The following is a 12,557-nucleotide window of genomic DNA, read 5'->3' as shown; positions in this document are numbered from 1 at the left end:
TGAAACTAGAGAACTTCAGTTTATTTGCCCAGTTATTTGATATGTAAAAATAACCCCAAACATTTAAATAACTCATGTTAAGGGATTTCGTTCACTTAATAGCAACTAAATTACTCAAGCACTTAGAATTATTTCTCTATTTACTTTGCCAGAATTCAGTGTTAGAATTCATTAAAGCCTGTGGTTAGTAACTTTGGTTTATTTATATGTTTAACCTCTCCCTCTGTTTTATGCCTCATATCTTACCCCTCCTCTCCCAGGGGTGAGGTACCTGGTGTATTTAAGTTTTGATTCTCCCTCTATAGGATTCTGTTTGTACCCTTTCAGTATCACCTGCCATGTGTACTTTCTGGTGTGTTTCCTTAGTCAGTTTGCTCCATCTACTTTTTGTCTCTTGAACCTGTATTGAAGTATCTCCAAAGTGGGTATAATAAAACTGCTTACTTATAGGACTGTTTGAAGTTAAACGTGAGTCAATATATGTAAAGAACTTTGAACAGTAACTGGGACATCAGAGGTGCTTCGAAAGATTCGTTCTTGTTTTGTCATTGATGTTAATGTTATAGTTTGACTTGCAATGCTCTTCACCAGCCTAAAAGTATCCACAATCCTGTTTGTGGTCACGATTCATTTTGTCATCAGATGTAGTTTTATAACTCAAGTTTTTCTTTATTTCTGCATTTTTCTCACTTGGGTGATTTGGGGAGATATAACTATGGAGCATCTCAATTCAGCATGTCTGAAGAAGTATATGAATGTACTGGAATTTAAAAATCATTTCCCAGAAGTATATTCATAATTAAATTATACGTTTTTTATATGACAATTTTTATATTTGAAAGCTATAGAATACTTTCAACTAGTTGATGGATTGGATTCTGAATTTCATGTGGAGAGATTTAAATCCCAGTGAAGTGAAAGTTTTTGTCTAAATGGGAATTTCTGTATTTTAATTAAATTTACGTGAAAAAGAACCTTAGTGGCAATAACGATTGCATGATAATCTGAATGTTACTTAATTCACTTGAAAACAAAATTCAACTGAATAAAATATAAAGATCTCACTGGCTTTATTTAGCAACTCATGAACTGGGCAGCATCCAATCTAATAGATAGAAAAGAGTTACAAGGAATTGTAAAATCAAAGGCTTCTATAGGCAGAAGGGAGCAGGAACAGGAAGGTATCCCAGGTGGAAAAGCGGGCTGGTTATTTCAGGGTCCCTTTCCTTTTGGCGATGGCAGGCAGAGGACCTAACAAGTGCCGATCAGGCAATTTCTGATTGACTGGTTTAAGAATCCATTTCTGGGAGAGCCGTGACTGTAACTAAGTTTTCGTTTGATGGTGTGGGGCTTAGCTTAAATGATTGCATTTTAGCCCTGGAATTGTGTTTTTAACACCCTGAACTATACACTTAAAAATGGTTAAAGTGGTAAATTTTATGTTATGTATACTTTATTACAATTTAAAAAAGAACATTAGTTATTGTGTACATGTCTCATATGGAAGGTGCAAGAAGATATTCATCAATGTGAAAATCTAAATCTCCAGCGACCCTGCAGATACAGCGGGCAGCGCATGATGGTGTCAACATATTGATCTATGTTTCTTTCTTCAACCATATATGGTTCTCATTTCCTAATGCAAAATTTATTTATTTTTTAATAGGAAGGAAAAGCTGATGCGATGCTCTCAATGTCGAGTTGCCAAATACTGTAGCGCTAAGTGTCAGGTAAGAATGTGCAGCGATCTGTAAGCGAAACCTTCAAGTTCTCTAACTCTTAAGCTTCATGCCTGTTGGCCTATTTCTGTTTCTTCGCAATCTTTGATTTATTTTAACTTGTTACTTTCCTTCAGTTTTAAAATAATGTATGTATATGGTAAAATTTATATATAATACATATGAAAAATTATATGTAATATATATATATATATCACAAAAGAAAAGTAAATGTTTGCTCCTCTCCAACTTCCTGTCCTGCTGACCTCAATCCTATTTCCCAGAGATAACCACTGTTAAATTTCTTGAGCCGTCTTCACAGCATTTTCTATTTTCTTGTGCAAACATATTCATACATCTATATTCTTTATTTTAAGAAAACAGATAAAAGTTATTCTGGCACAAATTCTTGTATACTTGATTTTGTTTTTCATGTACTAATCTATTGAGAGGAACTTCTTTGTATCATCTCACTTATTCCATTATTTGACTGCACCACAAACATACTTTCCCCATTACTGAATGCTTCAATATTTTCTCATGTTTTGTATTGCCATTAATGCACTAACCATCCTTTTGTGCATGTTTTTGCATACTTTTGGAAATTAATTGTATGATAATTTCTTTCCTGTTGTATCGATTACTAAAAGGATATACACATTTTGAATTTTTAAAGATAATGCCAAGTTGCCTTCTAGAGTTTGAGTTAATTTACAACTGATAGTCTGTGAGAGTACTGCTGTTAACAGGCTTGAAATTCTTTAAAAGATGTATAATTAACATTCAACATGACCTTTTCTTCTAACCTTCTGATTAATCATCTAATAAATGTAATTATGTTCTAATGAATTGTGTCATAATAAAAAGTCTAATTGGAGGTTTTCTGTCTCTGTCACTTGCCCCCACCCTCCTTCCTTTCTGTTTCTAATGCTGGTGTGTGTGTGTGTGTGTGTGTGTGTGTGTGTGTGTGTATGTATGTGTATGTTCACCCAGAGTCGTTTTCCTTCTTTGCGATCTAGACCATGCTTATCTGAGGGATTTTGTGCTGTCTCACTTTCTCTCTCAAAAGTAATTTCTCCAGGCTACAAATAAAGTGATCTTAATAGAAAAGAAACCAAAACATACCAAACAGTCAGAGGACGCAAGTTTTAATGACATTTCTGCCATTAGCTAAATTGTCCCAGAGAAAACCCTTAAACTCTCTGGGCTTCGGTTTTCTAATCTGTATTACTAGTAAGAGCTAATATTTATTAGACATCTACTGTGTACCAGGCACTGTTTTATTCTATTCACTCTTACAGAAATCTTGAGAGGGTTAGGCACTATTATGCTCATTTTGCTAACGAGGGAACTGAAGTATAGAATGACAAGCAACTTGCCAAACATCCTATAGTTACTAGGCACTGCAGTTTGGAAATGAACCCAGGTAGTCAGAATTAAGACTTTTAATTTCTTTTCTAACCCTAGATTTTATTCTTGCTCCAACATTCTGATTAGGTGTAGTTTTCCTTTTTGTATTGCATTCTCCTTTTTTCCCATCTGGATTTTTTTTTTTTTTTAATAAGGATGCACTCTATTCCCGAGGAACACAAAACAAAAAATACGAAAATAGAAGGTTAGAAATAACACTTTCCTAATAAAATGGGGAATGTGAAAAATAATTTAATTATTTTTTACCTCATTTTTTAAAACAAAAATTCAGTCAAAGTTAGAAAGATACCAGATTTATGTAAGATCGTTAGCAATAATAACAAAAAGAAAACAATGAAAACAAACCTATACTTTTGCTACAAGAGACATTCTAGAAAGACTGTTTTATGGTGATGTTTTAGCTGTTTTATTCATATGAAACAGAGCTGTGTGTTCCAGGGAATGTTAAGTTAAGAAGACTACATATAGAGTCAACAAATTAGCATGTTACTTGACACAAAGCTTTTAGATGGACGTCATTTCTATTCTCAGTGACCTGAACGTATACTTTGATTTTCCCCTGTTGGTATGATTTTTCCCCCCATGTTACTTCCTCCTTTGGCAGTACAAGGGGAAAAAACCCTCCATTATCTGATTAGAAGGAGCAGAGGGAGTGTGGTGAGTGGATATGTCATTTTGATTCATTATAGTGCATGTGTTTTTACCACTTATATTAGCTGTTTATTGTAGCATCAATAATAATGTCACCGTCAGATATTTTGTAGAAGGTAATGGGAAAATACCTGGTACAATGAAAGGTACCATAACACCAGCTAGTGCATTTGCTTATGTGTGTGTAGGGGTTGGGGCTGTGTGTAGAGGTGGGCTGGGCGTCACAGACTGGCCAGAACATATGCATTTAAACTGCTCTGTTTAACTCGACCTTAAGTTATACCATTAAATATTGTAATTATTGTGGATACCTACAAAGCAGCACAAAATGAAACTGACAGACTGAACTATGAACAGTAATGAACAGGAGGCAAAAGCACTTGGAATGGAAATTGATATAGAGGATGTGAATTTGTAGCATAAAATCTATAATATGTTTACCCTCGGGGGTCCTAACTTTGGTTCACCAGCTTGACATTTGACGTGTGGTGCCCTGCCATCAACGAGTTGTTTATGAGAGGCTACTGAAGTGTTACAGGGAGTAATGTCGCTTTTGCCCCGAAGGATGGCATCAGTGCCATCGGTTTTCACATTTCATTTTTAAACATAAGCAATGCAAGGATCCGTTTTCATTATAAATATCAGCACAACATACACTAATACAGAGGAAAAAGTAAAAGTCTTCCTCCAGCTTCCTTCCCCCATCCCTGCTGTTGTTTTCCATAGGTAATCTCTGTGTGTTGGTTTTGTGAGTGGAGGATACACACCAAACTGTCAGTCTGTGCTTCGTATATGGTGTACACTTATGTGGATGCTTTTCTTGCCATGTACACTATTGTTTCTGATATTGGCCAAAATATTTTCTCATCAGTGGCTTTGTAGTCCTCTGTGTATACCTGATTATGAGGTGTCATATACTGTAATAGAGGGGGTTATATGTGGGGACCAGTCTTATTTCTATAATGGCATAATCAGCTCGCCACAGATAATTATGAGATCAAAGGGGAGGAATAAGCTAAGATTCCTTATTAAAAAAAAGCATTCTTAAAGTTTCCAGTATTGATAGCAAGGAAATTAATTTCAAGTAAATTCACCAGTTATTAATTCACCTCTGTTTGATTTAATGTGATTTATAATGTGCACATTTCTAATTGAATTAATTGCTGAGCAAAATCAGCAGCTGGATATTGCATCAAGTTGCAGTTTATATACTTTTAAAAAGTACTGTATTATCAGAGAGAGGCTCTTTCATGTTGATAATTATAGGCCTGTTTAAAAATGTGAATCATGTTTTTGGGTTTGTATATTACGCTTAGTTGATTTGATTCACTTTTGATGAATCCCACACTAGTAAGCACTTCACAGGGTGATTTAATAAGATGGTTTCTAGAATATCGTACCCAAAGTGATGACCCTGAAAATGCCGAGCCCTTTGTTTATTTTATAAACAGCTCTGTGCCAGGCTTCAGACTGAGGCCATGCAGAGTGTTCTGTGGCGAAGATGGTTTCCTATCTACCAGGTTGGTGCACAAGTAATTGTGGTTTAAAAGGTTAAAAATAACTGCAAAAACCGCAATTACTTGTGCACCAAACTAATCTTTGTAAACAAAAAGGGAATACTATATAAAGGTTAAAATTATTTGATCATCTTTAAAATTTTGACTTCTAAAAATGTCTGGGGGCCTGAGATTTTGTTTTCTCACTTTCCGTTTGCCTGGTGAGTGATCCCATCTACTCCCACGTGTTCAGTTGGCACCTGTATATTTCTCATTCCGGAGACTCCATCGCCAGCCTCCTCCTTCCTGAGCACCAGACTCCTGTCTTGCAGGGCACCTCCACCTGGGTGGTCACAGGTATCTCAAATGTTTAAACCTGAGTGCATTATCGCCTCCCCCCCCAACCCCACACACTTGTTTTCCTTCATGTTTTTCAACCTCATTGAATAATTTCACCAACCTCTCAGCACTCTGAGTTGCCAGGCTGTCGTTATTTCTGATTTACATCCTTTTTTGGCTCCACATGCAGTTGGTCACTGTGTCTTACTGATTTTACCACCTAAAGATCTGAACTGGGTCACTGCTTTCTAGCTTCCTCCATCACTACTCTTGTGCATGTTACCGTGATGTCTTTCCTAGATTAACTGCAGTCTTCGCACTCTGGCCAGCTTCTGTTCAGTTTTCTACACAGGAGCCAGAGTGATTATTTTATTTTAGGATGTAAGCATGCTCTGTCACTCACCAGGTAAACACTCTGGCCCACTTTTCCATCAGGATGAAATTCAACAAATTCAACTCCATGGTGTTTGCCAGGTTTTTACTTCTGGGCCATTGGCTGTGTAAATCCTTGGGCCTGGACCCAGACTTCTCCCCTTAATTTCTGAACTCCTCCGTATCCTTCAGAACTCAGATTAAGTGTCACTTCCTTTTTTCCTAAGCCCCTGAGACTAGTTTGTGTTCCTCCTTTATCATACAGAAATTTAACTATTTTAACTGTTGGTTAATTGCCTGTTTCTGCAGTTCGATGGTCAACCTCCTTGAGGGTTGCTCTGTGCATTGTTCGCTGCTGCAGCCGGAGCATAATTTGTTGCATGAATGAATGTATTCATTAGTGATACTTGCTGGTTTGAATTAGATTGTAAAAAATTACACTGTCTCTAAGTAATATGTCCTTAGTAATAGTCATTTTTATTTTTTTTAATTGAAATATAATTGACATGCAACATTGTATTAGTTTTAGGAGTACAACATAATAATTTCATGTATGTATACCATATTACAACATCATTGCCACAATAAGTTAACATCCATCACCACAAATAATCACATTTTTTTTTCTTGTAATGAGAACTTATAAAAACTGCTCTTTTAGCAACTTACAAATGTAAATACAGTATTGTCAACTATAATCATGATCCTGTACATTACATTCCCAGGACTTATTTGTCTTATAACTGGAAGTTTGTACCTTTTGACCATTGCACAGTTTGCCCCACCACTTATCCCCTGCCTCTGGCAACAACTAGTCTGTTCTCTGTATCTATGAGTTTGGTTTTTTTTTCGTTTTTTTTTTTTCAGGTTTCGCATATAAGTGAGACATAGTAGTATTTCATGATGCATCAGTGTAGGCATTATCTACTGACTTCCTGCTCTGATAGATAGGGTATTTTAGCTCACTTACATCAGCCTCTAGTATCTTTCCCTCTTCTTAACATACTTATACGTGAATCCTCTGTTTATCCCAAGTTTATCCAACAGATATTGAGTACCTTCTAGCTAGTCACTATTCTAAGCTATTCTGTGGATTGGGATGGTGGGTAGTTAGCAGTAAACAAGGAAACAAGATCCTGACTTCCATAAAACTTATAGAGTGGGGAGACAGACAATGAGAAATGTCTATGATTATATGAATGAATGTGATTTGCGTGAGTACAAGCTCGCCTTTGAATAGGAGGAGACAGAAAGCCTTCCCATCAAGGTGACATTTGACCTGGGATCTAAGTGACAAAAATGGACAGCCATGGAAAGATCTGAGAACACATTGTTTACACAAATGGAACAGCAAATGTAAAGGCACTGAAGTAGGAGCAAGTTTGTCATGTTAGAGGAATAAAAAGGAGTTGGAGAATGGTGGGTACATGTAATTCATTACACATTTGTCCAAACCCATAGACTATTCAACACCAAGAGTGAACCCTGGTGGTAACTACAGACTTCTGGTGATGGTGATGTGTCCATGGAGGTTCATCAGTTGTTACAAGTGTCCCACTCTGCTGGGGAATGTTGATAATAGACGAGGCTGTGTCTTTGTGGGGGCCGGAGGTGTATTTCCCCTATATCTGTGTTCCTTCCTCTCAATTCTCTGTGAACTTAAAACTGACCTAAAAAATTAAAATCTTAAAAGAATAAATACAAGAAATAAAAGGAGTTGGGTGAGGCCATTGAGTTAAGACCGGAAGGACTTAATTTCAGATTCAACCATCCGTTAATTTACTCTGCAAATATAATATTAGTTCCAATTCCAGGACTTCCCTAAGTTCTCGCACGGTATTAGTGAACAAGACACAGAAAGCCCTTGCCCTTATGGAGCTTACATTTTCCAGGTTAGCAGATAATAGACAAAAAACAAACAAACAAGCAAAAACAATATATGATGCTATCTTATTTTTATGCCTAAAATAAAGGGGGCAAGAGAAAATGGAGGGATGGAGGGCTTCACTGTAACAGAGCACAAAGGAACTTTTGGGAGGAATGACATTCTGTATCTTAATTTTGGTGTTGGTTACAAGTGTATATATACATTTGTCAGAACTCATCAAACTATGCTCTTAAATGGGTCCATTTTATTACAGTGTAAATTATATCTCGATAAATTGTGTAAAAATCTTGCTCACTGTGGAGCCATTGAGTGTGCATAGCTTGCATTTCTTTCTCTGTTCTAAAGTGATCACAGTAGTTAAGCCACTGAAAGAATGAGAGAGATGATTGTGGAAACCATTATAGGAGGGTAAGAACAAGGGCAGGAAGACCAAATTGAAGGCTAAAGTAGTGGTCTAAATCAGAACTATTCTTAGCATCAAATTAAACTAGATTGTCCATTTTAACGCTCCACCGCTTACTCCAAATTATGCCAAAGTAAGGAGGTGTTTTGAGACTCTTTGCGCTATAGACTTTTGGCTAATTCTCTCTTTCAGCCATTTTTCAATCCCATTCTCTGTCTGACATGTAGTCTTCGATTCTAGATCCTTGGAGTTCTGCTTGGCAAGTTGGTTCCCTTCTCAGGAAAGACTTTGAAGGGACTGGCCTTAGAGATGGCCACCTCTGTTCTGTGTCCGTAGTCCGTCCTCTTGCCCAAACTTCCTGATTTACAGAAATGAGGTTAAACTCCTCATCCATTGATGGCCCTTCTAGCTTACTTTAGAAGTTAAAACCTTGATAATTACTTGTGTTGGGGAGATTATGTGTCTCACCTGCCATGTGTCTCACTTGCCATGTTCAACTAGAACCTGACGTTGATACTTTGACTAACTTAGTGTGGAAATTGCTTTCAAAGAAGATTGGAAGTCTGTAGAGGTGAAGGATTTATTTTGCCTTTCCAGCTAAAATATATCAGTTACATCATTTCCTCTTGATATGATCTTTCATAGATCAGAGAGATTGGCAAACTTTCTGTAGGGGGCTGGATAATAAATATTTTAGGCTTTGTGGACCATAGGATTCATTGTCATAACTTCTCAACTGTGTTGTCAGAGAATGAAATGAGTGAGTGCACACTGTGAATGTGGCTGTGTTTGGATAAAACTTGGCAAAAACAAGTGGCAGAATGGGTTTGACCTGCTCCCTCCACTGGGTGATGATTGACTGACTTTGGGGCACTAACGTTATTTCTTATATGGTTCCTCAATGAACAGGAGACTCTAGTTCCCATTTTCCTAAGAGGCAATCCTTTAGTCTTGTTCCTTCTGTTAACTTCATTTCTGTGACTGTCCTCCTGCTTCCCTCCGGCTTTATATTTGGCTCTATTGTCTAATTTGATGAGGCGAGTGGGAAGGCGCTCTTGTTCTCCATGTGATACAGCATTCGGGAAGCTTTTAAAGTGATACGTCTAACGTGTATCGCTAGGTTTCTAGCATGCTCGAAGGGGAGTTTATGCAAGATTTTAATCAACACCTGTCAGTCACCTGCAGCTTGTTAGACAACCCGCTTAGCTTTCCAGTTTTCTTTTCTCAGATTCCAACTTTTCAGATCTTCATCTGTCAACCTGTAATTCAATACTGGGTTACAGTTGAAGCATAAGAAGGAGATATGTATTTGCTATTCAGTAGCCTGTGATTGGATGGGAAACTGTGGGGTCTCTTTTCTTTCCTGCAAGTTGCATGGCAACTCAGCTCTCCTAACTTTTGCCCATAGGAAACCTCTACAGATGATTGATTGTGGTTAGAGTGAGTCATGCATATGTGGTAAAAATAAATCATGACAGTATTTCACATAGAAGATGTTCAGTTAATGGTAATTATTAATCACAAATGCAATTGTTGAACAAGCTGGCTTAACAGAATTCTTGTTTCTTTATTATTATTTTTTTTAACATTTCAAGTCAATTTCTTCATCCTTAGTCACCCAAAATCTGAGGAAAATACTGTTCCAAATTTTCAGTTCTATGAAAGCCTGACATGGGCAGTTTTCAAACCTATTTTGACATAATTCAGATATTTGTTGGGAATGGATATTACAAAATCATAGATTTTGTCATTGAGAGAGGCTGCCTTAGAGATCACTGAATCCACTTCTCTTACTGAATAAATGTCTTCTGAGCCCAGGTCACGTTTGTAGAATGTCTGATTGGACATTTAAAAGCCATGATGGATTTGGGGCAACTCTTCATTGCATGGAACTATCCTACACAAGATGTTCGGTCAGAGTACCCATAGTGCTCTCCAAATATTGTGACAAGCAAAAATGCCATCGTAAATGTACTAAAAAACACTCCAGATTGGAAACCATTGGTTTAGGTAATTAGTTTATGCTCTGAATCAATATTAATAAACATAGGAAAACTTATAGATTGTGAAGTTGTTTTTTGAGTCATGCATGTACTGAGAATGGAATTGAGTCGTCGACATCTTCATTTTATTTTTTTCCATCTAAACTCTTGTCTCCCATTGTCTTTGTTTCGTAACACAATATTTTAATCTCCTCTGTCTTTCTTGCTAATTTGTGCTTATTGTACATCATTGTTAATTTTCAACTATGAGAACAGAAAACATTACAGCCAGTATTGTGAACAAAATCTTAATTACATCCTGTATTTGCAGTAATGGAAGAAAATAGGAAGAAGTAAATCAAGACAGTTTGTGTTTGAGAAATTGGCAGATACACAGAGGGTGCCAAAAATGTATGCACATTTTAAGAAAGGAAACAACTGTATTAATTGTAATACTCAATATATACCGATAACAAAAGATGAATACAAGTCACGTCTGACTTCTGCAATGACAAGTGGTTCTCAAAGTGGTTCCCATTGGCGTCCAGACACTTCTGATTACGGCGAACTACTGCTTGAGCATAGATAACATCTCTTAAAATGTGTACACATGTTTTTGGCACCCCTGGTATAATGTGCCGTTGAGGTCTAGTCCAAGGTTCAAGTTTGTAGAGTGAAGATAATGCGTAATGTTTTTGTATGATTGTGGGGTTTTACGTTAAAGGCAAATGCAGTTACTGATGCAGTGATCTAGGAAGAGCCTTAAGAAACATATTGTCTGGTTTCTAATTACTGTCAAGAAATGAGAGCTTATTATTATGTTCAAGTCCTAAAATCGTTTTTGGCACGAATTCTCTAAAATTCAGTTGTTTAAATAATATCATCTAACAGATCAATTGGTTCATTACCTAGGGGTACATTTGGTGGTTGCTTCACCCTGGTAATCTACCAGGAGGCTGAGCTGCTCAATATGGAGGTTTGAACAAAGGAATAATAGATGTTCTTTTGTAGTTGAGATAAGTATTAAAATCTGCTCTTAATACCTTTTGGCCCAAATGATCTCAGCCTTATTTTACTAGGTGCAACGGTTTTTCAGCCGGACACTTACTCAGGCTTTGAAAAGAGCCTCAGAAGCTTTCTCAGCGACCCACTGGCACTGGGAGTTGCATTCCTGCTCACACCGCCCGTCCATTGAGGGCACCTATGGGGCTTCTCAACTTCTAATACCCAGTGAACACTCTTCTACCACAGTTAGGGTTCTCCCTTCAATCAGTAATCAAAAGTATCAGCACTCTAGTTTCCCGTCAGTATGAATGACTATGAATTTGTCTGCTTAACCCATTCTCATTCAAAGACCAGAGGAAGGAAGGAGAGTGTACTGGCATATCTGAGTCAGCATATACCACCCTAACTTCCCAAAGGATGGCAGGTACCGTCATGTGTAGCTCTGTGTTAAATAATCTATACATGTTTCTTTAATGCAGAGCTTCTTAGAACTTCCAGTGAAGCTAAATATATTTCGAATTGCTAAGCAGGGTCCATGTTAGGTAGTGTTTTTCAAACTTATTTGACAATGGAACCATATTTTTTTAGGGATCTTACACATGTTGCTAATTGCTAATTGCTATTCCAAGACTGGTCCCTGAACAATAGAAACATTTTTCCCCACTGTGTTATTTTTAATATTATGCCTTTTAGTGAGTACTGCAGTGGCCGTATGAAAGGCAGTCGTAGTTGTAAACTGTTGTCGAGACATTGTCCAGCATGTTGATTAACATTCTCAGAAGAATTTCCTCCTGTGATTTAATGCTTGGTAAAGCTATGTGTTTTTCTTTTCTGTCAGATGAGAATTATGTAAGCCATTATGCCTTTTTTTTTTTTTTTTGCCTTGCCTGTAAGGCAACTCAAATAAATGTTGCGCAGAACATAGTAATTATTTAGCTCTCATAGTTAGCATACTAAATATTTCCACTCTCCCTTTTATATTTATGTAGCTTAGTAGTTAGATCTCAGCTCTCTAACCTTACTTTCTTAATCTTTAAGGACAATGTCTACCTTTTGGATTATTGTGAAAATCAAATGAAATATCCTTTTTAAATTGCTTAGTCCATCTGACACACTGTAGAATAGCATGTTAAGTAAATGCTAGAGGACTTCGTTTTTCATAATTTTAGCATTTTCTCATGTTTCTAATTTTACAACCTTATTTCATGCACACTTCGACTTTGAAGCAGCTCAGACTTGTTCAGAAGGGAGTGAAGTAGAAGTACTAAAAAA

The 12,557-nt window shown here is 36.9% G+C and overlaps 1 protein-coding gene across 1 annotated transcript in view; it reads left to right on the top strand.

Moving 5' to 3' along the window:
• SMYD3 (SET and MYND domain containing 3) overlaps window positions 1-12,557 on the top strand; it is a 555,690-nt gene that overhangs the window by 106,556 nt on the left and 436,577 nt on the right. Inside the window, exon 2 of the mRNA XM_019730893.2 lies at window positions 1,667-1,730. Coding sequence (XP_019586452.1) covers window positions 1,667-1,730 — 64 coding nt within the window. The remainder of the gene's footprint in view (window positions 1-1,666; window positions 1,731-12,557) is intronic.

Source organism: Rhinolophus sinicus, linkage group LG12, assembly GCF_036562045.2.
Source record: "Rhinolophus sinicus isolate RSC01 linkage group LG12, ASM3656204v1, whole genome shotgun sequence".
Classification (NCBI taxonomy): domain Eukaryota; kingdom Metazoa; phylum Chordata; class Mammalia; order Chiroptera; family Rhinolophidae; genus Rhinolophus; species Rhinolophus sinicus.
Note: the sequence above shows the minus strand (reverse complement) of the source record. Positions and strands in the feature narration are given on the sequence as shown.